The 27,975-nt window shown below is 39.4% G+C and overlaps 1 protein-coding gene across 5 annotated transcripts; it reads left to right on the top strand.

The window, feature by feature from the left end:
- The first annotated feature begins 61 nt into the window (after nucleotides 1-61).
- On the top strand, nucleotides 62-22,363 carry tmem255a (transmembrane protein 255A). Of its 5 annotated transcripts, none has more exons than XM_041797946.1 (10): nucleotides 62-368; nucleotides 7,710-7,852; nucleotides 8,550-8,612; nucleotides 12,671-12,760; nucleotides 16,630-16,695; nucleotides 16,812-16,900; nucleotides 17,067-17,138; nucleotides 17,449-17,611; nucleotides 20,605-20,751; nucleotides 21,608-22,363. In XM_041797946.1, the coding sequence occupies exons 1-10, from the start codon at nucleotides 311-313 to the stop codon at nucleotides 21,749-21,751; spliced, it is 1,035 nt and encodes a 344-aa protein (XP_041653880.1). In that variant the 5' UTR covers nucleotides 62-310; the 3' UTR covers nucleotides 21,752-22,363. The 5 variants fall into 5 exon arrangements, with proteins under 5 accessions (XP_041653880.1, XP_041653879.1, XP_041653883.1 ...); XM_041797945.1 differs by having other exon boundaries at nucleotides 62-383; XM_041797949.1 differs by lacking the exon at nucleotides 17,067-17,138.
- Nucleotides 22,364-27,975: the final 5,612 nt, after the last annotated feature.

Below are 27,975 nucleotides of genomic sequence, written 5' to 3'. Positions count from 1 at the left end.
TGTGACATGCGCACATGCAGCCACCAGCAGCAGCGACCCGCTGTCAAAACACCGACTCGCCGCGAGGACAGAGACCGACTGACGCGTCAACAGCCACGGGGATGTAAATGAGACGGCTCGGGCTCTGCGTGGAGGACGGACCGCTGTTGTCAGAGAATGCAACACCAAGCGAACACGCCGTCTGCGTTAGCTCACTGTCCACGGTTATTAGCTCCAGAGTTTAAACCGCATTTCATTGAGTCGTGATTGTTTTGTTTAGTGCACTGTTAGAGGATTGAAAGAGGACTGCGTGAGACATCCTCCAGCCAGCATGCCTCCTCCTCAGAGCCTCCAATCCAGCGGACTGACCCTCTCGGAAACAAGCATGGGTATGTGTGAACAAGGTCAGCGGTCCGTCTGCAGCAGGTTTTATCAATTCAATCATGTATCGGTTTTGCGAGAACGCGCGGATTTGTTGTGAAAGACAGGAAGCTTATCCACAGATAGGCGATATATTGGTAATCGATATTTGAATTTAACCCGATATTAACATTTAAGTCTTTTTTTTCTGCTCACAAAGAGACAAAAACACTCGTTGCATCGTGTCTTTTTTGTCTGGTCCAGGCCGCAGCGCGTCACTGCAGGTGCGGCGACGTTGAGTAACCTCAGCAGCCTGGCTGTTTGGCTCTCATGGGCAACCGCCTGACAGGTTTTACCAGGATGCTTGGCGTATATCATGCCAATTCAAAGGCGCCATTTGTGTCATGTAAAATCAGTCTTTTATATTCGATAGGATGAGTACATAAAGTTCCAACCAGGGGATTCTGCCTGGACACATGATAGTTGTTGACATGAGTCTGCACGGTTATGATGATCTAACACAAGTGGTGGATTCACCCTTTTAATATAGTGGTGGTTTTATCTAGTTGAAATAGATGTTTCAGGGGCGTTTGGGGACTTGGTGTCATTTTGACATGCAAAGTGATTAATTATACACAGAAGCAGTATTTATTGTGGGAGGAATATACTACATTCACAACTCTGGCCTCAATTAGAGAAACAAAAACCACTTAATTTGAAAGGAAATGTAATGCATGATCTTGTCAATGGGAACTATTGCATTCAACCTCTTAAGACCCTGCGTCCACGTATGAGGACTTGGCTTTTCCATGTTATAGTAGTCCTTTCTGACAGTGTTCATTTCGTCACCTAAAACTGTGACTAAAATGTTCGTCGACAGCCTTTTTTTCCATGACAAAAACTAGACTAAGGCAAGAAAATAAATGCTTGGACTTAAAGTAAAGTCTAAAATGTGAGGACTTTATTTGGACTAAAACTAGACTAAAATGTCTAGAGTTTTCGTCGACTAAAACTAGACTAAAAATTAAAAGGGTAGAAATGACTAAATGTGATTAAAACTAAAATGCACTTCATTTTAAAACTAAAACTAAAACTTAAATTTAAAGAAAGCTGCCAAAATGAACACTGATTTCTGATGCTAGAACTGATGAGTTAATTTTCCAGAATGTCCATTTAAGTTTAAGGTATTAAGGTTAATTTTCTGTTTGGATATTTTGGTAAATTTGCTCGGAAATTTAGAGAATATGTTTGTATATTTTCGAGAGTTGCATGGCTTTTAATTCCTCTCTCTTTTCTTTGCATATGTAAAATTTATTGCCATTTTTTGGGGAATTGGATTGGGAATTTGGCAGTTGGGATTGCCCTTTAACATTATCAGGATTTTTCTTAGAAATTTCAAGGGGAGTTGTTTGCATCATTTTCCTGGAAGTTCGAGGAACATTTTTTGTACATTTTCCAGAATTTGCCAAGAAATTTAAGGGAGAATTTGCTTTTATATTTGGGGAATTTGCTTAAATTTTGGGTGATTTTTCTAGTGGCATGTTAAGGCTTTATGATGAAGTTTCACTCAAAGATTTGAGGACTATCTAAAGAAATTTCGGGGTAATTTAAAAATATGTTTAAGAATTTTCCCAGAAATTTTAGTACTTTTTTTAATGTACAATTTGGATTTTAGAAAAGAAAATTTCCAAGAAATTCCCGTTCTATGACAAGGCTAATGTTTTAACTTGTCAGACCCTAATTATCCCAAATAAGTGGGAGAAACTAAACATTCAGTCCAAACAAAAGCTCAGGTCTTAGGGGGTTAAGGTATTATCCATGAGAAGTGTCTAGGACTAAGTAAATGTGGTGTAATATAAGTCTGTATTTGTGGGTCATCACACTGTATTTGTTATTGTAAAATAACTCTGCAGTTCTGCAGCTGTACATGTATTTATAGATGAATAATCTGAGAGGCTGTGTTCTTTATTGTGCAGGCACCATGTTGACAGAAACACAAGCTTTCCTGTGATGTCTTTTTATTGATCTCCAGGATTGAACATCAGCATTCAGTCACAGTGACATCCATCTGTGGCTTACGCACATTGATAAAAGCAGAGCACTTAAATCATCTGTTATTGTTCTGTGGTAATCATTCAGACAAAATCAGAATAAACTGTGTGAGTGAAAACAACCAGAAGAAGATGGATCTTCCTCTACCTTAGTTCAATGAGGTAATTTTACTCTTAGTGAAACAAAACCATCAGAGAAAATAGTGAAGACTGCGTCTGCGATTACTGGCAGCTCCCTTCTGTCTTTCTTTAATGAATATTGTTAGAGTTGATTCCCTCTCAGCAGCTCTCCTTTTTGAAGAGATGCCCTCTGGGAGGAGGCTCAGATAACTGTTTTAAATCTGAGTGGCTTAAAGATGGACAGTCTCTGAGGCTGTTTGACTCTTTAAAGGTGAGACTCTGGCACACGACTAGTTTGTGGTTGCCTGTGCATATTTGAAGGTGCTGAATTATGTGATCGACTCTTTGGTTGCTATAAGGACTTTGTATGTTGTGTTTAATTTGCTGCTTATCCTGATGTGCTGTAAACTAAAACAGGTTAAAAGCAAGTGGAAAGGATCATTATATACAGTAGAGCAGTGTTAATTTCAATGACTAAAAATGTTTGTCGACAGTCTTTTTTTCCATAACAAAAACTAGACTAAGACTAACAAAAATGGATCTGTGATGACTAAAACTGACAAAAATGAAGTTTAGTTTTTGTCAAGATGACTAGAACTAGACTAAAATGTAATGTAGTTTACGTCAAACGTTCAAAATCCGTGATATTTCTCCACTGTGGGTGACTCTGTCAAAAAACAATGCAGCTGTAGCTAGTCTGCCTCTCAGCTGTAGAAAGCAGAGACCCCAAGAAAATATATGTTCGGACTAAAAGTAAAGACTAAAATGTGAGGACTTTTTATGGACTAAAACTAGACTGAAATGTTTTGAGTTTTCATCGACTAAAACTAGACAAAAAATTAAAAGGATAGAAATGACTAAACTGTGACTAAAACTGAAATATATATTCAATTTAAAGACTAAAATCAAGACTAAAATTAAAAATAGCTGCCAAAATTAACACTGCAGTAGAGTGCATGCACTCACAAGCCACTTTATTAGGTATACCTTGCTAGTACCGGGTTGGACTCCCTTTTGCCTTCAGAACTGCCCTAGCTCCTCATGGCATAGTTTCAACAAGGTGTTGAAAACCTTCCTCACAGAATGGGGCTCATATTGACATGATAGCAACAGGCAGTTGCTGCAGATTTGTGGGCTGCACATCCACGATGCCGTTCCACCACATCCCAAAGGCGCCCTATTAAGATCCGGTGGCTGTGGAGGCCACAGGAGTACAGTGAACTCATTGTAATGCTCAAGAAACCAGTTTGAGAGGATTTGAGCTTTGTGACATGGTGCATGATCCTGCAGGAAGTAGCCATCAGAAGATGGATCCATGCTTTCTTGTTGTTTATGCCAAATTCTGACCCTGCCATCTGAATGTCGTAGCTGAAATCGAGACTTGTCAGACCAGGCAACACTTTTCCAGTCTTCTGTCATCCAATGTTGATGAGCCTGCGTGAATTGTAGCCTCAGTTTCCTGTTCTTAGCTGACAGGAGTGTGGTCTTTTGCTGCTGTAGCTTGTCTGCTTCAAGGCTCCACATGTTGTGCATTCAGAGATGGTGTTCTGCATACCTTAGTTGTAACAAGTGGTTAATATCATCAAGGCATTTTGCTCCACACAACCGCCACTCACTGGATACTTTCCCTTTTTCAACCAGTCTTTGTAAACCCTAGAGATGGTTGTGTGTGACAATTCCCAGTAGATCAGCAGTTTCTACAATACTCAGACCAGTCCGTCTGACACCAACAACCATGCCATGTTCAAAGTCACTTAAATCCCCTTTCTTCCCCATTCTGATGCTCGGTTCTAACTTCAGCAAGTCGTCTTGACCACGTCTACATGCCTAAATGCATTGAGCTGCTGCCATGTGATTGGCAAGTGTGTATATAGCTATTCAACCCAACTTGACTTTAAAACATCCTGCTCTTTAAACGTACAGAGGGCTGACTGAATAATGCTGCAGAGAGTAATAATAAAGTGATATCATGCATTTAAAGTCCCCAGATACCCAGTGGTGGACTCGAGCTGAGTCAGACTTTTTAACTAATGCATGTTAAGAGACTGACACACTGAGTCAGCCTTTTTTAGATGCATTTTTATGATAAATAATACGTAACGCACTTAAACATTGTTTAAAGTATTTCCTAAGTGCTGTTAAACAGCCTGCAGTCTTTTGTTTAGTTTTCAACAAGTCTCTGACTCGTCTACTCACTGACTCGAATCCCAGCCCGTTCTTTGGCCAATCTCCCAGGCTCCTCCAGATTTGATGGTGTTCTGGCGTGGACTCGGTCTTCAGTTCACCCAGCAGATTTTCAATGGGATTCAAGTCAGGGCTTTGTGCAGGCCAGTCAGTAACGTTCACTTTGGTCTTCTGGAGGTAGTTCTTCACCAGGATCCACGTTTGTTTCAGGTCATTGGAAGACAAAGAGACGACACAGACCCAGTTTCACTTCTGACCGTTTGAGGTTTTCATTCAAAATCTTCACATATCCTTCTTCCTTCATTATTGCTTCCACGTTTTGGAGATTCCCAGCTCCAGATGCACTGAAGCATCCCCACAGCAAAATACTCGCACCGCCGTGTTTCACTGTGGGATGGTGTTCTTTGGATTATACGTCTCTCCCTTCTTTCTCCAAACATTTCCAAAGTGCTGTAGTTTAGTCTCACCTGACCAAAGGCCATGCTTCCAGTATGCAGAATCTTTCTCCAGGTTGACTTTAGTAGACTTCAGTCTGAACTGAAGTTGTCTCTTCTGCAGAAGTTTTTCTTGGTCCAATCCTGTGCAGGCCTCTGGTGATGCCATCTGTTAGACAAGTCCTTCATGAGTGTCTTGGCAGTTGTTCTGGGGTCTTTAGACACACTTCTCACTATTTTTCTATCCAGAGTCTTTGCAGTCTTTCTCTTCCTACCTCTGCCCGGCTTGTTCTGGACTGTGTGGCACTCATTGATTTTCTTGGTCCTTCTCACTCCAGTTCTTGGCACTTGAAAAACGTTGTATATCCTTCTTCTATTTTGTGAGTAACAACAATTCTTTTTCTCAAGTCTAAACTGATTTCTTGTGTTTTTGCTTTCTGGAGTGACAGCTCAAACTCTTACTGAAGCTTTATACTGTGTAAAAATGTGTATATAATTGCACTGAAACCATCTAGTCTGACCTCAGTTTAAAGCCTACCTGGGTCATTTTCATGAACACTTTCTTTGGTATATCACTATTTCTAAGTTCCTTCAATTTAGGAGACTTAGGATATTTCTATCCTCAATTTTGTTGATCATGAAAGACGTATAGGTTCACCCCACAAATGCTGCTACTCACCATGTTTTTTTCTTTATCTGCCTCTATTGCATGTTACTCATGGCCAGAATGCAACAGAGGCAGATAAAAAGTATACATGCACTAAAAAACAGGGCAAGAAGCTTGGTGTGTTTCTCCACATTTCATAATTGACTAATAGTCTTCATCTGATAAAGCAGATCTGATTGTGGTGTCTACATAACTACTAACATAATGCAGTAACTGCAGAAATCAGACATTGATCAGTTTATTAGTGCTCATGTAAACATTCCCACTTAGACAGTCTGCTTGGTCACATCTGTGTGGGTGCGTTTGATCAGATTTGATTGACCGCAGCCTTGCAGCATAAACAACCTCACAGCCATCATCAGACGTCAATGTTAATTTCATCCAGCTGAGTCATTTCTGCTTTATACATGTGAGACAGAGCAGGGCGACTGAAAGACATTATCGAGCCCTAAATGTGTTGGTAAAATCTCCTTTTTTCTGTCACACACTATATGGAAAAAGTGCTTTGCCACGCCTGTTTGTTATTGAATTCAGATGTTCCAATCAGACCTGTTGCCACGGGTTTAAAACCAAGCTCCTAGCCATGCAGTCTCCATTTACAAACATTTGTGGTATTTAATGGGTCGTTTTGAAGAGCTCAGTGACTTCAAGTGTGGTGCTGTAATGGATGCCACCTTTGCAATAGACAATTCGTGAAATTTCATCCCTGCTGGATATTCCACAGTCAACTCTAAGGAAGCGGAAGCGTTTAGGAACAACAGCAATGAAGCGGAAGAGCAAGTAAAATCACAGACCATGGTCAACGACTGCGTAAATGTCACCATTACTCTGCTTGTTCTATGGCTCAGGGGTTACCAACCATTTGTCCCTAGAGCCCCTTCTATGCGTATCGAAGAGAAGCTGCCCTCCCCCAGCCCCCATACAAAAATGTTTGTGAGTTTGGGGTTCAAATCCCATAATTCCATTCAAGGCACAATGTGTTTCCAGTGTGGGACCTTGGGCAAGGTGCTTGATGTCAGGAACATCTGTCCCAGATGTGCATCGCTTTGGACAACATCGCCTGCTAAATGACACTGTAACATTGTTGCCAAATCAAGATCTATTTAGTTTTTCATTGATAAATCCTCAGAAAGTGTCTCTTCACATGTTTTTTGCTAAAAGACTGTGTGGAAAGTGTTAAGTGTTTTAGCATTATTTTACAAAATATTTGCAAATCCTATTTTGACAACCCCAAAGCAGACCAAGCCTTGCACCCCCCTTGAGATCTTTCCTTAATGGAATGGTTTTCCATGGAATAGCAGCTGCATGTAAGCCTCGCATCACTAAGTCTACTGGCAAGTGTTAGATGGAGTGGTGTAAAGCACTCCGACACTGGACTGTGGAGCAGTGGAAACATGCTCTGTGGAGTGACGAATCCTGTCTGGCTACATTGTGCCAACTATGAAGTTTGGTGGAGGAGGGATAATGGTATGGGGCTGTTTTTCAGCTCCTTATCTCCAGTGAAGGCCAATCTTAATGCTTTTGTGTTCCAAGACATTTTAGACAACACTATGCTTCCAACTTTGTGGCAACAGTTTGGGGAAGGCCCTTTTCTATTCCAACATGACTGTGCCCCAGTGCACAAAGCAAGGACTATAAAGGCATGGTTTGATGAGTTCAGTGTGGAAGAACTTAACTAGACCACACAGAGCCCTGACCTCAATCCCACTGAGCACCTTTGAGATTAAATGGAATGGAGATTGCAAGCCATCTCTCCTCGTCTAAGCTGTCATTGGTTGAATGATCAGATGATCAAATACTTTTGTCCACATAGTGTATGTTAATACTAAGATCTAGACCATTCTTTAACCTCTGTCTGATTTCTCATCACTTTACTCATCAGCTGTAGATATTCACTCAGGTGTTGTCTTGCAGGTTCCTTTAAAAGGAGGAAGAGGAAATCCATAATCGTGACGGTGTTGCTTCTCATTGTATCAGTGCTCATCCTCATCTTTGGCCTGGCGGCGACGACCAGGACGCAGAACATCACTGTGGGCGGCTACTACCCAGGAGTCATTGTGAGTGCCGATCACACCTCAGCGCTTAACTGCTTACTGTCAGAGATGATGATGGTTAGTGAAGTGGGATTGTTTTAAAGGAGCTCTCTTCACTCTTGGACTTTGATGAACCTTGTTACTGAAGGTCTCTGAGGGGTGAATTTCCCCCACATTCATTATTCAGCATCGCTGTCATTAGAGGCTGAGTGAGGCAAAGTGTCTCAGCCCATAAATGTGTTTTCTTCACAGTAATCGGCTTTTAGCATGCCGCTTTTTCTGCTGAAGAGCTCGAAGAAAAAGAATCAGCAAACAGAATATGAGGTTAAATTTCTTAAGAGGCTTTTTTTAGCCTCGAATTAGATTTCTAGTTTAGATCATAAGTAAAGAAAATGGATTACAGAAGAGGAAATATACATACACCGAAAAGAGCTTTCTGTATGTAAAGTTACAGTAAATAAAAGGGAATTTGTTAGAAACATAAGGAGATTTTTACTTAGATCTACAATAGAGGGTGTAAACGTAATACTGAGGGATGCTCTTAATCTCTAAAACTCTCAAATAACAGTAAATAAATATGCATTTTGCTTATCTTTAAAAGGCAGTAACAGTTGAAAAGCCTCTCTGGAGCGTCACAGAATCACTTTATTCATCCCACTATGCTGTGAAATCAAAGCCTTCTTAGATAAACACCCTAATGGCTGTTTTTTCTCATTTTCAGCTGGGCTTTGGCTCCTTTCTGGGAATTATCGGCGCTCATTTGATAGAAAACAAGAGGCAGATGGTAAGAGGATTTATATTACCTCTGTGCATTGAGATCACTTTCATTGCATGGTGTCTCTTTTTCTCTACAGTCACAGAGCACAGTCATTAAGCTGCTCTATCAGTCCCTGTTACCCTTACGACAGCCAGCAGCTTGATTATGTTGTTAATTTGACAATAGACGCAGCAGACCCAGCCCGCTCTGTGAGTCTCACTCGCTCTGAGGAGGTTTGTGTGTCAGAGCGAGTCTCCTGGGCTTCGGGGGCGATGCCGACAGAAATAGAAATGGGGTGTAAGCGGAGGAGGACAGATGTCCACACTGGAATGTGGGGAAGGAAATTGCAGATGAGAGGAGCAGGTGGGACAGGCAGGGAAGGGACTGTCAGGGCTGAGTGAAGAATGAGTTTGAACCGTGACACCTTTCCCATCATGCAGCACAGTGTGGCCTGCATTCCCAGTTACTATGTGTGTTTGTGTGGATACCATCGTCCAGCTATGACAGCTCTTACCACACCGCCCCTGATTTGTTGGACACTATAAAACATTATGGCACGGTTGATGTGTTGAAGTTATTTATGGTTCAGGGTATTAGGGGGACATTATTCTTGTGTTAACACATTTTCATGAGAGCTAAGGGTCTATCAGCACTGATTAATAGAAGACAAGTTAAAACTGTTAGAAGAAGAGATTGATTCATTCACTTTCTTAGCTAACATACTAACATGTCAGAAGTTCACTTCTAGAGGAGTACACCAGACTTGCAAGTCTGAGGAGGAGGATATTGACTTAAAATTATTGATGCACATAAGCAAAAGATTAGTATCAGCCTGTATCGACCCTTTTGAAACAAATCAGCTGTCAGCAGAAAAACCTGGACTGACCTTGTCAGTCCAGCTAGGGAGTTGGTGTGAGACTTCAAGTGTGAGCAGGATTTTCAAGCTGTTAAGGCTGTTCTGTGCAACTCTCCCGTACTTGCTCCCCCTGATTTTGCTGTTCCATTCAAGCTTGAGGTTTATGCCAGTGGTAAAGGTGCTGGAGCTGTCTTGATTCAAGCAGATTCAGCTGGCATTGACCATCCTGTGTGCTATTTTTCTAAAAAGTTCTCACCAGCACCGCAGAACTACAGCACCATTGAGAAGGAAGCTCTGGCCTTGCTGTGGGCTTTACAGCATTTTGAGGTGTATGTTGATTCGTCCTTGCAGCCTGTTGTTGTGTACACCGACCATAATCCTTTGGTGTTTTTGTACAACAGCAACCAGAGGTTGATGCATTGGTCCAACATAGTCCAGAGTTATAACTTAGAGATTCGCCATAAGAAAGGCCAAGAAAATGTTGTTGTTGATGCTTTGTCTTGTGTTTTTGAGTGATGTCACAATATGTGCCATCTTTATGGGGGGAAGTGTTACATGAGTGCTTCCTGTTTTATTTTGGTGCTTCCTTTGGTTACTGCTGATTTCACCTGGTTGTCTGTACCTGTGGTTGATGACCCAGAGTCTATTTAGGCAGGATCTGCTAACCAGCTAACTCTCTCTCCCCACATTACAGCAGCAGCACCTCATTTGTGTGTGCTCAGGTTTTGTTAAGTAATATCCTGCTTTAAACTTAAAAAAAAAGTTATATTGTGATTTAATCCCTTGTGTGTGTGGTTTCCATTGTTATGTTCGGCATTTGAGCCAGCCGTAACACCCATCAAGGTCTTTCAGACCAGAAGGGCTCCATGCCGGTTCTGGTTCCCAAACCTAATTTGAGCTGGCTGTCGTGTTCAAACCTGAAAAAAAGTTGGTCCGGAACCTGAAAAGTTGATTCTCAGCTAAAACCAAAAAGTAGTTGATTCTTCCTCACAAAACGTGATGTCATCAGTGGGTGTGTCATATTCTACATTTTGAAGATGAGTGGAAAATGGGGAAAAAGCAGTCTGCTGAGGAGACTAAATGTTTGGTTGTGGTCTGGGCATCATCAGAATTCCAGGTGAAGCTGGGAAGTAATAAAAGGAAGAGCAAGTTTTATGCTGAACTTGCAGAAGAGATGGCAAAGGCTGTGTTCACCAAACAATTAATAAACTCAAGAAACTTCTTAAAACTTCTTTAAACTTCTTAAAACTTCTTAAACTGGGATGAAAGTGGACTGGTTCGTCAGAAAGCACCAAGGTTCTCCAGAATGGAGCCAGGACCAGAACCAGAACCATGTCTGAAGGCACTAAAAGAGTGTTGTGTGACACCGCTCGTCAAAGCTTTAGACCAGTGTTATTCAGCCCTGCTCAGCCAAAGAGCCAAATTGTTGAAAAACACATTTGGAAGAGCCACAATCTAAGTGGTGAAAAGTGACAAAAAAGAGTTAAAGTGGCAAGAAAGATGAGTTAAAAGTGGCAAAAATGGAGAGAAAAGGTGGCAAAAGGGCAGAAAGTTTCAAAAATGTGTGAGAAGTGACAAAAAATTAGTTATAGGTCGCAAAAATGATCAAAAAGCAGCAAAAACAGTAAAAAATTAGTACAAAGTGACTTAAATGGGCAGCAAAAGGTGGGAAAAATTGGGAAAAAAGCAGACAAGAGTGGAAGAAACAGGGGCATTTGATGGCAAAAAGCATCATAAATGGGTGAAAATGGCAAGAAGAAGTAGCCAAAATTGGTGAAATCGGCAAAAAGATGTGGCAAAAATGGGTGAAAATCTGCACAAAAAGGGGCAAAAAATGCAAAGATGGGCAATAGAAATTTACAGACAAAAAATAAAGGTTGACAATTAAAGCCTGATGTCAATGTTTCCCTTATTGTAGGTTTTCTGGGGGGATGATATTTCAAATAAAGACATAAAAGAGCCACAAATCATCACTAGAGCCATGTGTTGAGTATCACTGCTTTTCTGAGGCTTTTTTCATTCTTGCCAGCTGCTGCTCTCTGTGAGTTTTTTGAAACTTTTGTTTTGTTTTTTTTTTGTCTTAATCTTTCTCTACTTTCACATAAAAGTAGCTTAACAATTAAGAATGTTTTTACTGTACTTTGAACACTTGGTATAGTCGTAAATAGCTGTAAACATGGTAGAGCTTCGCCGTGCAGAAATCACTACTTGCCCCCCAAGAGGCATTCTCTGCTGCTCCATGAAGTCAACTGCAAATAACATATTGGTTGCTGCTTGTTTACATTCAGTTAACCCATAATGATTATTTATTTAGCAAAACATCTTAAATAACATGGGAATTATGGTTCTGAATGAACTTTGAAAAACTGTCATTGTTTAATGTCTGATAAATAGTTATACTTCTGCACAAAATCCAATATTCATACTTAGGTGTGTAAGGATTTTAACCCTGATTATAAAACAAAAGTTTTATTTAATGAATGTTACACTAACTCAGTCTCCTTCATAAAGACTCTCAGCAGGATTTAATCAGATTTATTGACAGCAGCCTTGCAGTGTATGCAAACAGAAGCACAAACTTCCATCAGACTTTGATTCAACACATTTTTCAGCTCTGTCTTTTGTACTCTTGCACCAGTGAGCAGAGAGAGATGCTTGAAATTTAGATATATTTTAATCAAAATGATAAAACCATACATTTCACAACAAAGAAACGCATTAAAATTAGAAATTTGTGGCTGTAAGTTGTGAATGATTCCCACTTGCTCCTAAATGTTTTAGCGCTAGCATCATAGAAATATTTGAGTGAGTATGAATCCCTGTTATCACCAGCTGCTGAATCTGTTGCATCACTCACACCGCCTCCCTCCTGCGAGCTGCTCGGATGGCAGCAGACAGGGTGGGGTGATGTGTAACTGAATACATGCTGTCTCTCATTGAGAGGTGACAGGAGGAGAGTTAGGCAATTGGCGGGGGGCAGTAAAGAGTTTCATTGCCTATAAAGAGTCGGGCAGCAGGCCAGTCACTAACACCCCAGGAGCTAGGTGTCACCCACAGCGCTCTGCCACTGTTGTCCTTTACTCAACCTCCTCCTCATCACCAGCAGTGCTCACAGCCAGAAAGCGGCAGGATGATGCACACTGAAGTCGAAAATGTTACCCAATACTAAAGCATAAGGTTTATTGTCTTCATTATAGGGTGATTAAGAGTGTGATGTTTTCCTCCACAGTTGGTGGCATCTATCGTCTTCATCAGTTTCGGAGTGGTGGCCGCCTTCTGCTGTGCTATTGTCGACGGTGTCTTTGCAGCGAGGCACATCGTAAGTATCACTACAGTTTCTATTTATCAAAATAGACCAATAGATGATGAGTATGGATAACACTTATGCACAGACTTAAACCAAGGTTGTTAATCAATGCCATACCCATTAAAGCTTAATATATTCTGCATTAGATACAGTATATATTTAACATGTGCCCTCCTGCAAGGACACTGCTCACATTTTCTGTGCTGCAGCTGCAGCTGCTGCACTCTGTTCAGTGAGACAGATATATTTTGTGGTAAAAGGAGATTGTTCTCCATAAGGCAAAGCACACAAACAATAAATAACCTCTAATGCACTCATAAAACAATTATGCTTCAATAAGATGCTGCTGGTTGAAAGGGAGATCAGATTCTCATTTGCCTGGGGTGTCAGAGGAAAGGAAAATGGAAAATTTCTTATCAAATGCTTTTTGTTGGCTACATTTCAAAGATACACGGCTGAATAAACAAGCATTTGAAATAAAGAGATTGCTGGGACCTTTCTAACTAATAGAAATATATATTTCATTCTGTGTTTTTGCTTTAAATGGAAATAAAACACTATTTCTGAAACTGAATCAAAGACAAAAGGCAGAGAGTTAAAATGTAACACAAGAACAAGGAAATACTGACTTAATCATGTTTTAGAAACCTGACTGACTACTGGAAATACTTCTGGATGAAGATGTGCTGTACCAGAGAGGGAAGAACTTTCAGCATTAATGCATTATTTTTTAAAGTCTTATTTAATTGCATACTATATTATCCCTTTCATCACACTATGGTTAAACCACTGCAGCCTCAGTGACGTAAAACAAGTCCACAACTGCTCCTTAAAGGTCACATATTATGCAAAATACATTTTTTCAGGGTTTTCTAACAAAAGTATGTGCTCCTTTCCCTCCCCACTTGGAAGAAAGTTCCGCCTTCTCTCCTGGTCCTCCTCTCAGTGACCAGCTGAGAGGAGGATCAGGAGAGCCACATCCACTAAGCCACATCCATTTCCTGAGAGGGGCGGAGTCAGAAACAGAGGGGTTTTTAGACATTCAAAAATCCAATACTGGAGTGTTTTATCAGCAACAAACTTCACAGGCATGTTTTAAGGACCTCTGAGACCAATATAAATGTGTCTTTAAAGGGTTAAACGTGACCTTTAATGTACCATTTCACTTTAAAAACTCACAGACAGCTCAATGGAAACGTCAAATCATCAGGACCTTGTGATCTCAAGCATTTACCTTTTTATTGCTCCAATATTTCCTTTTCAATCCTTAACAAGTTCCTTATAAGATTGGAATCCAAACAAGAAGTTGATTACCATTAGTTTTAGACAGCAGAAATTCAAAATAAAAATTATTTAAATGTTCAAAAAGTGGAGACTAATTCTGATTAACTACAGACATTTTTTTAATGTTAACTTTAGACGGCCCTTATTTTAACTAAGGCCTCCTTTAAACATGAGCACTGCAGCCACTTTGTCTAACATTTACCTGTGCTGATGATTGTATGTTTAAAGGAGGCTGACAAGCTCACTGGAAATTAAAGCTGTCTAAGGTCATAAATAGAGTAACTTAACCTAACCCAACCTTAACTAACCTAATGAAGGGTAGCCTGTCTGACCCAGCTTAACTCTAAACAGATGTGGCTAAGGACCATGTCAGCTGTAAGTCAGCTGTGGGATGCATCAGCTATGCATAAGTTCTAACGCACTGTAGCCTCGCTTGAACTCAAGTTCAACCTTATGGGGCACAGATGGCTTTGTACTTAGGTCACGTCCCATATACATGGGCGGCCCGGGTTCAAATCTGGCCTGTGGCTCCTTCCCCGGTGTCTCATCCCAACTCTCTCATCCCTATTTCTGACCCTATCTACTAGAAACAAAGGCATAAAACATTTCTACCTTATGACAGAGTTCACATAGAGATATTTCTAACATCGGTTTGAATTATAACATAAATTGCACACCTACCTCTTTGGGGTGTAGGGTTCTCCCTAAGCAGGGTTGCCTTAGTATATTTTACCAATTGAAGCTGTTGAAAAAGTATGATGGCTTTCTTGGGACTCACACAGACATTTTCCACGAGCTGAGTTGATTTCAGCCACCCAACAATAAGGTTGCATACTGAAAACCTGCAGCATGCAGATCGCTGCACAACCATTGTGATGATGCCCGCTGTATGTAGAAATAGTGGGTTATTGTCCCACTGACTTCCAACAAACTGTATTTTTCTCTCAAAAGTATATATTTAGGTACCGTTCAGGCACTGGCACTGTATAAAAAGTGTTGATTTAGCATGGGTATCAGAAAAACCTGAACAATACCAATCCCTACTATCGGTCTATCCACTCCTGACTGAGATCTTCACATGGGTATTTGCACAAGCTTGTATGTCACAGTGCTGTGCAAAGTTAGAGAGCAAGCTCATCTTTCCAAGTCAGTCCCTCTTATGTGGCTGTGTTAAAATTGGGCCTTTATCTGTCAGGTTCAATAGTTTATAGCCACATAATGTATGAGAATATAAAAGTGTTTAAAGTAAGGTTTCAGTGCAAAAGAGAGAGAGCTCCAGCCGCTGCTCTGATGCCTCAGTCACCCATTTAAATGACTTGAATGGATAGGAAAAAGCACAAAACTTCACATGGACATTACTCTATGCTAATCAAGATGGATCAAACCTCTTCCAGTGTATAATATAAACATTAGTGTTGGACTGCTGGACATTTAAAATGTATGCTATTTCTCCAATAAGTTTACAATCTGGAAAACAGAGATGAGGTGTAAGAGCATTCAAGGTATGTTGTTATTTTCTTCAATGTAATTTAAATAATTGACAGTGCATTATGTGAGTGTTTGACAGTTCTATTAGTTTTAGATTATGGTGAATTAAATTAGTTTAAAGAAAATAAATGTTCTGACTAAAAAGACTGAAAAATAAGGATTTTTTCTCGCCTGAATACTAGACTAAAACTTTCAAGAGGGAAAAATGCCTGAAATGTTACTTGAGCATTTTAATCTTAAAACTAAAACTAAATTTAGAGTGACTGCAAAAAACGTAATACTGCCTTTCTGGTGTGCAACCATCAGTGACTAAATTTAAAGGGGACATATTACACAAAAATCACTTTTGCAGGGTTTTCTGACAAAAATGTGTGCCCCTGGCCAGTCCACAATCCCCTTAAGTATCAGAAAAATCAGTTTTCTACTGCTTCTCCTTTTCCGCCTTTCAGAAAATGTGTGCTGAAACAAGCCGTTCTCAGATTCTCCCCTCATGATGTCATGTGGGGAGTTAGCCCTGCCCTCAGGTTAGGTTGGCCCTCCCCTCTTGAGAGAAAGTTCCGACCTCCTCTCCTCATTCTCCTCTCCTTTTAGCTGTCAGTTGAGAGGAGGATCAGGAGAGCCACATCCATTAAGCCACATCCATTTCCTGAGAGGGGCATTGTCGGGGTGGAGTCAAACAGCTCAGTAACATTTAAAGCCACAGACACAGAAACAGTTCGTTCTGAGCAAGGCTGAAACAGAGGTGTTTTTAAACATGCAAAATTCCTATACTGGAGCTTTTTCAGCAACAGATTTTACAGGCATGTTTTGGGGCCCTCTGAGACCAATATAAACTTGTCTTAAAATGGTAAAATATGTCCCCTTTAAGTTACAAACTAGTTTCAATGTTGGTTTTCGTGCAAACTCAACTTCATAACTTTGGACAGAGTATTTATGTAGCTAGTGTGATAGACTGCTGGATTATTTTGTGACCTAAATTCTCCTTCAATAACAAGTCATTTTCCTTTTTTAACCAGTCACAGTGTTTCTCTTTGTTTTTGTGGATGATGTTTGAGGTGACTGTATTAAATTATGCTGTAAAACACATGAACATGTTGATTGTGTTGCAGGACCTCAGGCCTCTGTACGCAGGCCGCTGTGAGTATCACTCCAGTGAGACCGCATCTGACCGAGATGTAAGAGACCACACATTTCTCCCTCTGCTCTCTGAAATGCATCAGTAGCATTTTTAATAAGTTTTGCAGAGCTAGACCTAAAGTAAAGAGACATTTAAGCCATTTTTGACCCCCAGGTGCCATGTCACACATCATCACGCTCACCCTGCAACCTGCGTGTGAAGAGCAACACGTGCTACTGCTGTGACCTCTACAACTGTGGGAAGTGAGTACTCTGACATGTGACTTACATCCTAGCTGCTTTTGCTGTGCCGCTTTGATTGTTTGGGATTTTTTGATGCTTACCTTTCTGTCATTTTTGTGGGAGATTTTTTTGTAACATTGATTGTATTAGAACACGATTGTTTCTTTTCTTTTAACCTTTGTTTCAGAGAGCATCCTCTTATGGGACTTCAGAATAAAGATCTTTTGAAAAAGTTTAGGAAATCATCCATGATTTGGAAGTAGGTCCCTTTTTCTCTAGAGCATTTTTGGCCATTAATGATTGACTTTTTGATGAACCTTAATAATCAAACAGTTTTTAACCCACCATAGAAGTGTGTTTTTAGGGTGCCATTTCCTCTGCATGTTGTATGTTCTGTGTTTCAATTTGAACCACATCCATCCATCTTTTTCACACTCAAACTCATTAATTTTTATGAATCACATCATGCACTTCATTTTGTTTTGAATACAAATACTCACCAACATTATCAGTGACTTCTGTGACTTGACTGTCAGCTGTTTCCCTCCCTGTCCCGCCCACTGGGCTAGCCGAGTAGAGGTGATTGGAGGCTACCATGAGTACACGGACGTGCAGAGCTGCCAGGACGTGGTGCATCTTTACCACCTGTTGTGGTCCGCTACCATCCTCAACATCGTGGCGCTCTTCCTGGGCATCATCACTGCTGCAGTGCTGGGAGGCTTCAAAGACATGGTAAGTCAAATAAACGTAGGCGAGACAACACAAAAACAGCCATGCATCCCTGCGCCCTCTGTTCCGTCTTTCTTTCTTTTCTATGTGGGTCACAAAAACTGAAACATTACGTCTCTTCAGTACAAGCTGACCCTTTGAATTTGACTGTCTTTTGACATTTTTCTATCCTCTTGCTGGCTTAATCAGTGAGTAACTTACATTTAGCTCTCACGTTAAAAACAGTTTTAAATAAGTAGGAAATGAGAGACTGCTCAGTCATTTAAATGCAAAATAAAATAAACACATAGCTGATCAAAATCTAAGATTTAAACATTTTATATAAAAATGAGACATAAGGTGCTGGTCCAAGTGAATATCTGGATAATATCTTTGATCTGGAAGACAAATAAGCCCTGAACTGAGGCGTATGCAAGAGTTTATTGATCTCCAACCCCATTATTTAAGAGTGTTAGTCTGACTTTGAGAAATCTGCATGTAGACTTACCAACAAACTATTTGAATGTAGTTCTTAATAAACCACTGTGTCGGTGGAAGACAAAGTAGCTAACAAAATACTGCAGAAATAGTAGGCTGTTCTCCTTCTTCAAGTCCTGCAGTTGAGAGACTGATTTAAAGATACTTTTTACTGAGACTAGGCGAGAAAGGAATACCTGTGATTTAAGCCCAGAATCATCACATCATCATTAACATCTGGATTTTAAAGAGACATTGCCATAAACTGGATCTCAGAAGAAAACAACACACTGACAGCATCCAGGAGATGACTAAACCAGTGATAGTCAACCCTGCTCAACCAAAAAGCCAAACTGCTGAAAATTAATTTGCAAGAGCCACAATCTAAGTGGTAAAAAGTGGCAAAAAGGGTTTAAGTGGCAATAAGGTAAGTTAAAGGTAGCAAAAATGGTCAAAAAGTGGCAAGAATTGTCGAAAAGGGGCAAAATAGGCTTAAAATGGCAGAAAAATGGGTGAACAGTGGCAAAAATTGAGAGAAAAGGTGGCAAAAATGGCAGAATGTGGAAAACTTGATGGGGAAGTGACAAGAAAATTAGTTATAGATGGCAAAAATGATTAAAAAGTGGGAAAACGTAGCAAAAAAAATTGTACAAAGTGACTAAAATGGGTAAAAAGCAGCAAAAGGTGGGAAAAATTGGAAAAAAGCAGCAGAGTGGCAGAAATGGGAATAAAGGGCATTTAATGGCAAAGAGCAGCAGTAATGGGTGAAAAATGGCAAAAAAAGGGGAAAAATTGCAAATGGCAAAAAGCAGGAATAAAGTGGCAAAAACAGGTGAAAAATGGCAAAATCGATCAACCCTTTACCTACGGAGGGAGCAGAGCTGATCCGTTTTTTATGTCTAGAGTTTTATTACCATAACTCTGTCAAAATTTGTCCGATTTGAAAAATTCCAACCGTGTTGGAAAGCTGAGATATGTGGGCATGCGCACATATATGGTTGATTACGGTACTCACAACCATAAGACGTGGGCATTCATAACAATACACCAGAAATTTGGGGAGACAGCTACACGGATTCTCAACACCGTAACTCCTCAAAAGTTTGCTCAATTTAAAAAATTCAAACGCTGACAGAGAGCTGAGAATCTTGGCTTTCCAGCAATATATGATGTGTGGTATATGTATCACAGTAATGTCGAACAGCACTGCAAAAAACGGCAGCTTTGACAGAAGACGAGTGAGAAGGGAGAGAGTAAAAGGAGAGCGAGCAAGAGTGGTGTTTTGTTTTCAGAAAATAGTGTTAGATAGTGGTATTTGTGTGTGTCTGTTTTATTACACACATTTATAATGTCGGGGAGACCATCAAGAATGGTAAAACAGCTGCTACGGTTCATAGAGAAGGACAAGGATTTGGAGGATGCATCTTCTGAACTGAGGTATGTGAAGAGCATATATAGTTCTCTTTTGCACACCCAGAGTCCTAGACTCAAAAAATGACTGGGGATTGTTCTAAACATGTATAGGTTCATATTTCAAATGTCCAATCAAAACTTCATGAGCAATAACAAAATTTCTTCTCATAAAAGCCATGAAAAACAAATCCATTTTTCTTGTTGTTCTTCTTTTAAACTGCTGACAATTCCATATAATGTGCAATAATCATTAACCAGATCTTGAAAAGTCAAGTTCAAGGACTCCTGGGAAAAGGGACCAAAGCTGTCAGACTTAGGGCATTTCCTGCCTATTTTACAGCCAGAATAACAAAATATGTCCAAATTACCATTTTTAGCCTCAGTAGGTAAAGGGTTAAAAGTGGCAAAAAAAAGGAAAAAGGGGCAAAAATTGCAAAGAAGGGCAATAGTTATATACAAACAGAACATAAAGGTTGACAATTAAAGTGTATTGTATAAGTATGGAAAACAAACTGAGTCAGGTCAGGTCAATGTTTACTTTTTGTAAGGTTTTCTGGAGGAATAGTGATTAGAGTTAAAAAATAAAAGAGCTACAAATCATCACCAAAGAGCCACATGTGGCTCGAGAGCCACGTGTTGAGTATCACTGCTCTAAACCATCCAGTGTTCTGAGTTTGTTTTCTTGTGAATTTATGACTTTATAATGCGATTTTTTTTATGACTCTATCACCTTAAATTTTCAAGTCAGTAAGGTCCAAATTTACAACTTTTAGCCTTGTAAATACAAGACTTTATAAACTCAAAAGTTCAGAGTTTGGTTTCTCCTAAATTTACAACTTAATTGTTACAAATCCTTTGATTTTTTTTCTCGAAAATCATTAGATCATTTTTATTTTTTATCTTTTTAGAGTGGCTCTTATACGCCATCATTATGTTACAGTTATCCAGGTATAAATATTCCTGTCCCTAAGTTTTTGGTATAATTTCAAAGCTCTATAATTGGTCTTGTAAACCAGTAAGTAGATTTGTAATAGTCCTAAATCTAACTCATCTATAGGTAACCTTGGTGTGATTCTCTGTTGTTGGAATTGATAAAAACTGATCAATATGTTTCTTGTCCTTGTCAGACTCCCTCTACAGCCTCAGAGAGCTCGTCTGAACCAGAGGCCATCACAGCTCCTGTCCCCTCTGAGCCTCCCCCTCCCTCCTCCTCCATGAACTCCTATTATAACACTGCCCCCTGTCTGCCGCCGTACTCCGCCTACGACATGCAGGTACAGAGACTCTTCAGACCTGCAGAAAAAGAATTTGGTCACATGCATGGATTTGTACTTTGTAATTTAACTCATATGATTTATTTATTTTGGGAAAAATGTTTTAAAGTCAATACAGCAATATTAGAGCATGAAAGGCCATGTAACCTTATTTCAGTGTTTAAATACTAGGAGTCAGTAGTCAATTCTTACATTTCTATTATCTGTTTTAGGTTGTTGGCAACCTAAAATAAAAAACCTTTGTTGGTTGCTAGTTTTTGTTATATATTTTTTACCCTCCCTTCTTTTCTCAGCCAATCAGGTTGCATTTGTCAACAGAGCTATTGATTATGTCTGACCATTTTTTTCTTTTCTTTTCTTTTCTTTCTTTCTTTCTTTCTTTCTTTCTTTCTTTCTTTCTTTCTTTTGTGTGTGTGTGTGTGTGTGTGTGTGTGTGTGTGTTTTTTTTTTTTTTTACTCGTATGAATCAAAAGTTTGACACACATCCCATCTGTTATCAGGGAAGAGATGGAGTTTGTGACCCGTACTACCACCAGGGGGAGTGCTTATCATTTTGGCCTCAAAACTGTAGCTGTGTCCATGTTAATATCCAGTTTAGGATTGGATGTTCAGGAGCACCCAGCAGTTACTCTAAATCCAAGGACTAAAATGGGGCTAAAATAATGAACATTTGAACCTAAAGACTCAGACTAAATTCAAAACTGGGTCATAGTTTTGGATCTGAATTCTGATGTTCTTTTGTGTATGTGTTCCTCCACTTTCTCTCCCCAATATTTCTATCCCGCTGCAGCTTTCCTGTGCAAAAATGCAAAATAAAGATACTGTAATACTAATAAAAACATGTCTTTTCCTGCAGGGCTCCTACACCTTCCCTGACTCCTCAGGTCTATCAGATGACTCCCAGTCTGGAGCCAGTCACCTGTGGCCCACAATGATCCCTCCACGCTACTCTCCTCCTCACAACCATCCTGATGAAAAGCCTCCACCATACAGCCCCTAACATGGCTTCCAACACAGAGAGCACGTCCCACCAGGCAGGAGGTTTTAGATGGAAGAGTTTGGATGGACATATCCTTCTCATGGCTGCCAAGGACTGAGTGTAAGAGGATGGACACAAAGCATGCCAGCGTAGAGATCAGCCCAACACGATAAAATGTGTTTGTCTGAGCACCAGGTACACTCACATCTGCACGTTTTGTGTGTATGCGTGCATAAACACATCAAAGGAGATACTGAGACAGCAGGTTTAAAGCCAGACTGTTTACACATCTGCCTTAATGCAAAATGGACTTTCAGTGCTGCAGCTCTCTGTCAGCTGGACTATTCAGTACAAGGTCAAAAACTCTCATGCAGCTCATGCTTTTTGTTACCCTCAATTTCTTAAGTAAATGCCTCCCACTGCAGGTGATACAGGTGATAAATCCTCACCGTTTCTCCTCGAGGACATGGACTCATTATCAGAGCTGAGAACCTTTAGAGAGTCAGCTGCAAGCTTCTTGAATCTGAATCAGCTAGATGATTAATACTATAGAGTCGTAGGTCCAAGCAGTTGTTTCTTCAGCAGTATTAATGTGCATACTTAAAGAGTAACTTAACCCCAGGGTTTCAGCTGAGGTGCATCTACCCTTGGGTTTGAAAAAATGCCTTTGAAATGTCATTAAAAGGGTTGGGAGGGAGGGAAAACACTCAGCCACTCTCTTTTTCCATCCTGATCAGAGACAACAGCATTTTGTCTATGCTGATTTTGCAGATTTGGTTATTAGCCATCATGTCATAGCTATTTGTGGAAGACTGACGTGGGTTATCTGAGTGTGAAATGATTATAAAAACTCCTTTAGAAGACAAGAGTTCATGTTAGAGTTGTCACAATACCAGAATTGGTACAAAAGACAGGTTCTTCAAACAGTAAACACATTCAACAGTGAAAGTAATGAAAGGCAAAATAGATACGGTTTTCCTCAAAAGATATTTTAAAGGGCCGACCTGAAATAAGATAGTTCCTCTGAGTTATTACCGATAAACCAGAGTAATTGTATGCAGTGATTCTGCTGTCTTTAGTTTCTGATTTTTTTCTTATTTAGGTCATTTTATGGTTATGAGGGGCTGTGAGGCTGTCATCAGTCCACAGTTTGGGATCTTAAGTAAAACTTTTAGGGACCAGGAGACATTGCTGTCTCTCTCCTCTGCTCTCTATCTGTAACAGACCCTAACATCAACATGAGCCGTGTTTAAGAGATTCCAAAGAGACTTAAAATGATGGTTGAATCAAACTGTTGGCAAAGTTAGAGGCTGTGATGGAGGGCAGAATGGAGGGTTGACATTAGTCAAACAAAATCCTTAATCTTCCTCCATGTCAGTGCAGACATTTTGGTGTGTTTGTAACCTCTTCAGATCATAACTGCAGAGATGGCATCAGAAAATAACATATTCTCTCTGAATCACCGCTCTGTTTGAGCAACAGGACACTGACACTCACTCTCATTTGATTTCACCCTGCCGTCTCTCTCTTTATCTCTGCTTTGGATTGAAATATGAATGTATATGTGTGTTTTTCTTCAAAACTTTGGTTCTCTTGGTACTATTCAACATAAAAATAACAGATATTGTATTGTTTAATTAATGCGTCTTAACTGGTGTAACGTCAGGATCCAGGATCCTGATGCCTGACCAGCTGAGAACCACTGCTTTTCAACTGGTCTAGCAACAGGATCCTCTGCACCTCCTTAACAAACACTCACAACTTGAAATTAATTTATTTTTCAGTCATAACTGAATTTAACAAAAAGAATGAATCAGTTTAGACTTGAGATGGAACAAAAGATGTAATGAAAGAAGAGATGGATACATATCCTTCAAAATAAAAGCACATCATAAACTTTTTGCCAAATATTTTTACCAGACGGACATCCACAAACCACTAAAAATGGCTTTGCAACCCACTTTTTTGTTCCAGACCCACCAAATGAGGACCAGTAGTGAAGGCACATGGTGTCACAGGGCGTCTGCAGAGTTTTAAAAAGTATTAAAAGTTGTTGAATCAATTTAGCCAAAATTAAGGCTTTTAAAAGTATAAATGCAAGACTATAAGGTCTATATTTTTTATTTTTCAAAATCATTTTTAAATCCTTTTTATCTAAGAGGTTGTAGACTTATTTTCTGCTTTTTTTTTCTTAATTTAGCTTTAGTAAACATCAGATTTTTAGGAGCTTGATCTGACCTCTAACCTGAATTCTTTGCAGATAATCGGAATTAAATCATACCTTGTTTTTTTTTTTTTTTTTTTAATTGAAAAGTTATTGTAGGCTGGTCAACTTCTTTGTTTTAACCACAGTGTTTGTAAAAAGTACTTCTAGGTTGTGGTATAACTACTTTTAGGCCACTTTAGTAAAATATAAGACCTTCCATTCATCTACCTCGTGGTATCAGGTTCCTTTTTCCTCATAGTTTCGTCTCAGAAATGCTCTATGAAAGCTTAATTTCTATTCCACAGTAAAAATACTGCTTTCATTTTCTTTTTCTTTCGTCCCATTTTTGTCTCACTATCAGCACAAAACAATTATGTAACTATAGTTAATGTAATGGGTTCGAAATTGGAGATGTGATAGGTCTTAAAATGCATGGAGGGTCTTATAGAAGGCCTCAAGTATTAAGCTAATGTCAGATTTTCCGCGTTTACAATGTATCAAAACAGATAAAAATGTTAACAACCCTTGTTCATATGATATCGATTCCTTAGAACAAAAACAGTTTATTTGCAATCTTGGAAAAGAACTACATCGCCCACAATCCTAGAATCCTAGAATGTTACAACGACATCCCTGATTGGTGGAGTCCCCTCACCCACAGACTCCATATGTCACACGCCACTAGATCAGATCAGCCCATAGAAAAATTCAACTGCAGTAGCTTGGTTTCAACCTGTAGAGGGCAGTCACGTTGTATATTTCCAACACAGAAAGTAGAGTTTAAATACTTCGTACTCGCGTGTTGAGATTTGGACCCTAACTGATCAACAGTACTACTGATTATCATTTTTTTCAGCTGAAAAAAGATGGTCCTGGGGTTTAGTTACTCTTTAAAAGGCAAAGTTAGCAGTAATGGAGCTACCTAAGGCTCATAATCTATGTACAGCAGTGTGATATACAGATACAGATAAGCCTATACAGACACATCATGGTAACTATTTAGCACCCCTTCAGATTATACTCAGACATATCGCGATCAGTGTTTGGTGAACTTTGCAGAGCAGTGTTTATGAAGAAATAAGATATTCAGCAGTAGAAGCAGAGTCAGGATATTACCGTATTTATTGTATTTCCTCTTAAAGCTGCGATGCAGGTACACATATACAGTCTCTCTCTTTGTAAGTACATGTAATAGTATAAATATGAGTTAAAATGTGTTGTAATAATAAAGCAGATTGTTCACAGTCAGTGCTGGATTCACTGACATGGAGTAGAGGATTATAGGGTTTAAAATATCAGACATCACTGTGGAAATTGTGTAAAATAAACAATGGTCTCCTTCAGCTTTTATCACTGCTTTTTATAATTTCAACAACACCTTCTCAGGGGCTGACTGTCAGTTCCTTTTTGTCTTGTCATTAAATTATGCTTTGTGTAATTCACCTGGTGTTTCTTTTCATTAAAGTCCACAAAACAACATGATTCGGCGCTTCGGTTCAGGTAGAAATTTCTCAGGTAGTAGACGGTTGAACATGAAAGTCTGAGCACACATTTATGCATCCCAGGCATAAATGTGTGTATCCCAGAATCCTATTGGTGTCGTTAATCCCTGTACAATTCAAACAGCGTCACCAAAAGGTTAAAAATCCTGGTTGATGATAAAATAATCTAACCAGTAATGGATAGTTGTGCTGACATTGTTCATCAAGTAACCCCATTTTTAGAAAGTCTTGCAAATTTGATGAAGTTTGTTCAAATGTAGGAAATGCCGGAATTTAATATAATACTTGATTTAAGACTCAATCTGGTGTTAGGTCCGTATAGTAAAAAAATCAGTTAAAATAAAGATGTGGCGGAAAAAAATAAAATGGTGTCTCAAGTCAATTCCCTACATTTTGTCTTTTTTTTAAACCTTAAAACAGTGGTTCCAAAGTGGGGGTCAGGAGACAGAGGAGAACTTCACTCATGGTGAAGAAACAAAAAAAAAAAAAAACAACAAAAATCACATCTGCACACTTCGCCTCAGGGTATGATGGGAAAACTTCATCTTCTAGATTTGAAGTGACTGTGGGTAGAGCTTGGATCAATTGATTTTCTTTAGAGTTGGATTAACACTGATCAACCAACACTGCCAATTGTTTGAAAGTCATTTAATAAATAATGGAGATAAAACTTACACTATGGGAGTTAAACTCTGAAATCTTTAACACTTAGATTTCAAAACTCAAATTTTTGATCCTTTCTCAAACTTCTACAAAGCTGAGAAATAAATACCACAGACCAAGAAGAGTGTGTGAATTGCTGTCAGAGATGAACATCGTAGAAGGAAATAAAATACCATTTGTAAAAAAGTAAAGATGAAATTATACATCAGTGCATAAGCCCCAGATGCCAAATTATCCTTCTTGCCCTGCTCTCTCATTATTTCTTTCTAATCCTCTTTGTATACAGATCCAGAGCAAAGACTTTAAAGAATAAGACTGTAAAAGTATTTAATTTTGATTCCTAAAAGTGTGCAGGAAGCCTGAAGAATAAACGGTTTATTTTTAGAAACCTCAGATTTGGCGCCATCTGCTGGCCAAACTCCTAACTCCCCCCCAAACCAGTGGTTCTCTACTGGTTTTGCCTAAGGACCCTCCACCACCACAACCTGGATTTCTAAGATTGTCATCTACTTAGGTGTATTACATAGAAAAACCTGATTTAAAAACACATTAATACAAAGATACTGGGAACACATGTCTGCTTTATTTTTTTTCTAAATTTCTGGCGATAATATTCCAATTTTCGCTGTTGTTGCAGTGATAGGGAATAGAAAATAACTGTGACTGCAAGGAGACTCTGCAGTGGCTTAACCAAGAGTGATGAAAGGGACAATAAAGCGTGCAGTCTTTTACATTAAATTATTGATCTTAATTAATCTCAACTAATGCATTAACTCGTACTACTTAAAATACTGATAAAGTTGCTCTGCAATTATGCAACTTCAGTGGTGTAGTGCAGGGTGTACGCAGGTATATGGAGTAAACCTTATTTTTATGTCTCTATAGAGTCTGGCCGTTCAACAGGAGGCCCCGGGGCCAGGTCAGGCCCCTGAGGTCATTTTTAGTGGCCCTTTGAGTAAACTACCAATTCTGGAAAGTTATGCACACAGTTGTCTAAATAAAGGATCCTGTTTATTATATTTGCATTACTGTCTGTCACATTAATTCCCCAGTTTATATGTCCAACCTCACGGTGTTGCAACTTATTTCTATTAATACAAATACTCTAATTACTGCCTAGTACATGCACTGCATTGCTCTCCACTCCAGCCAAGACAAATGTCTCTTTTATATTAAAGATAAAAAGTAGATGCAGGGAGCACAGTTTAACAGTGGACGTGTCCACTGAAACCACGTTTTTTTCACTTGGCTCTGAGGTTTGCTTTAAGATGACCATTTTTCAGGTTTGTACAGAGGCAGGCGCTAAATCAGCATCACTAGCACAGGCATGGATTTTAGGCAAAAATAAAAAGCCAGATGCAGAGACTGGGAAAGCCTTCTTGTGGAAACTAAGGGGCAGAAATTCAAAACAACTTGTTGAAGTTAGAAATATCATTATGCCCTTTGTCACAGGATATCTCTCTGGCCCCTAATTGGGATCCTTTTTCAAGAACTGGCCCTTATTCCAAACTATTTTAACAACTCTGCTATAGAGACTTTTAAATCCCCTCTCCTAGGATGAAAAGGTGACAGTAAAGTAATCCAAGTACACTAGTCTATCACTACAAATGCATAATCTCTGCCCATCATCTTTGGGCCTGTGGTGTTGATAAAATTTGCTCTTCTTTCGCTATTAATTTCATAACCACCTTAACTTCCTGTTTCAGCAGACATGACAATGAATAAATACTAAATGCCCGTTTTAAAGGAACTAAACATGCAACATCTCTTTGTTTCTAACACAGGATGGTTACCCTTTACTAATGTAAGAGTATACCCACTTCTCCAGGTAGCACTGCACCACTGCTCAACACATGAACGCATATTTTTACGTG

Source organism: Cheilinus undulatus, linkage group 10 (assembly GCF_018320785.1).
Source record: "Cheilinus undulatus linkage group 10, ASM1832078v1, whole genome shotgun sequence".
NCBI classification, from domain to species: Eukaryota; Metazoa; Chordata; class Actinopteri; order Labriformes; family Labridae; genus Cheilinus; species Cheilinus undulatus.
This window is presented reverse-complemented; position numbering and strand designations above follow the sequence as displayed.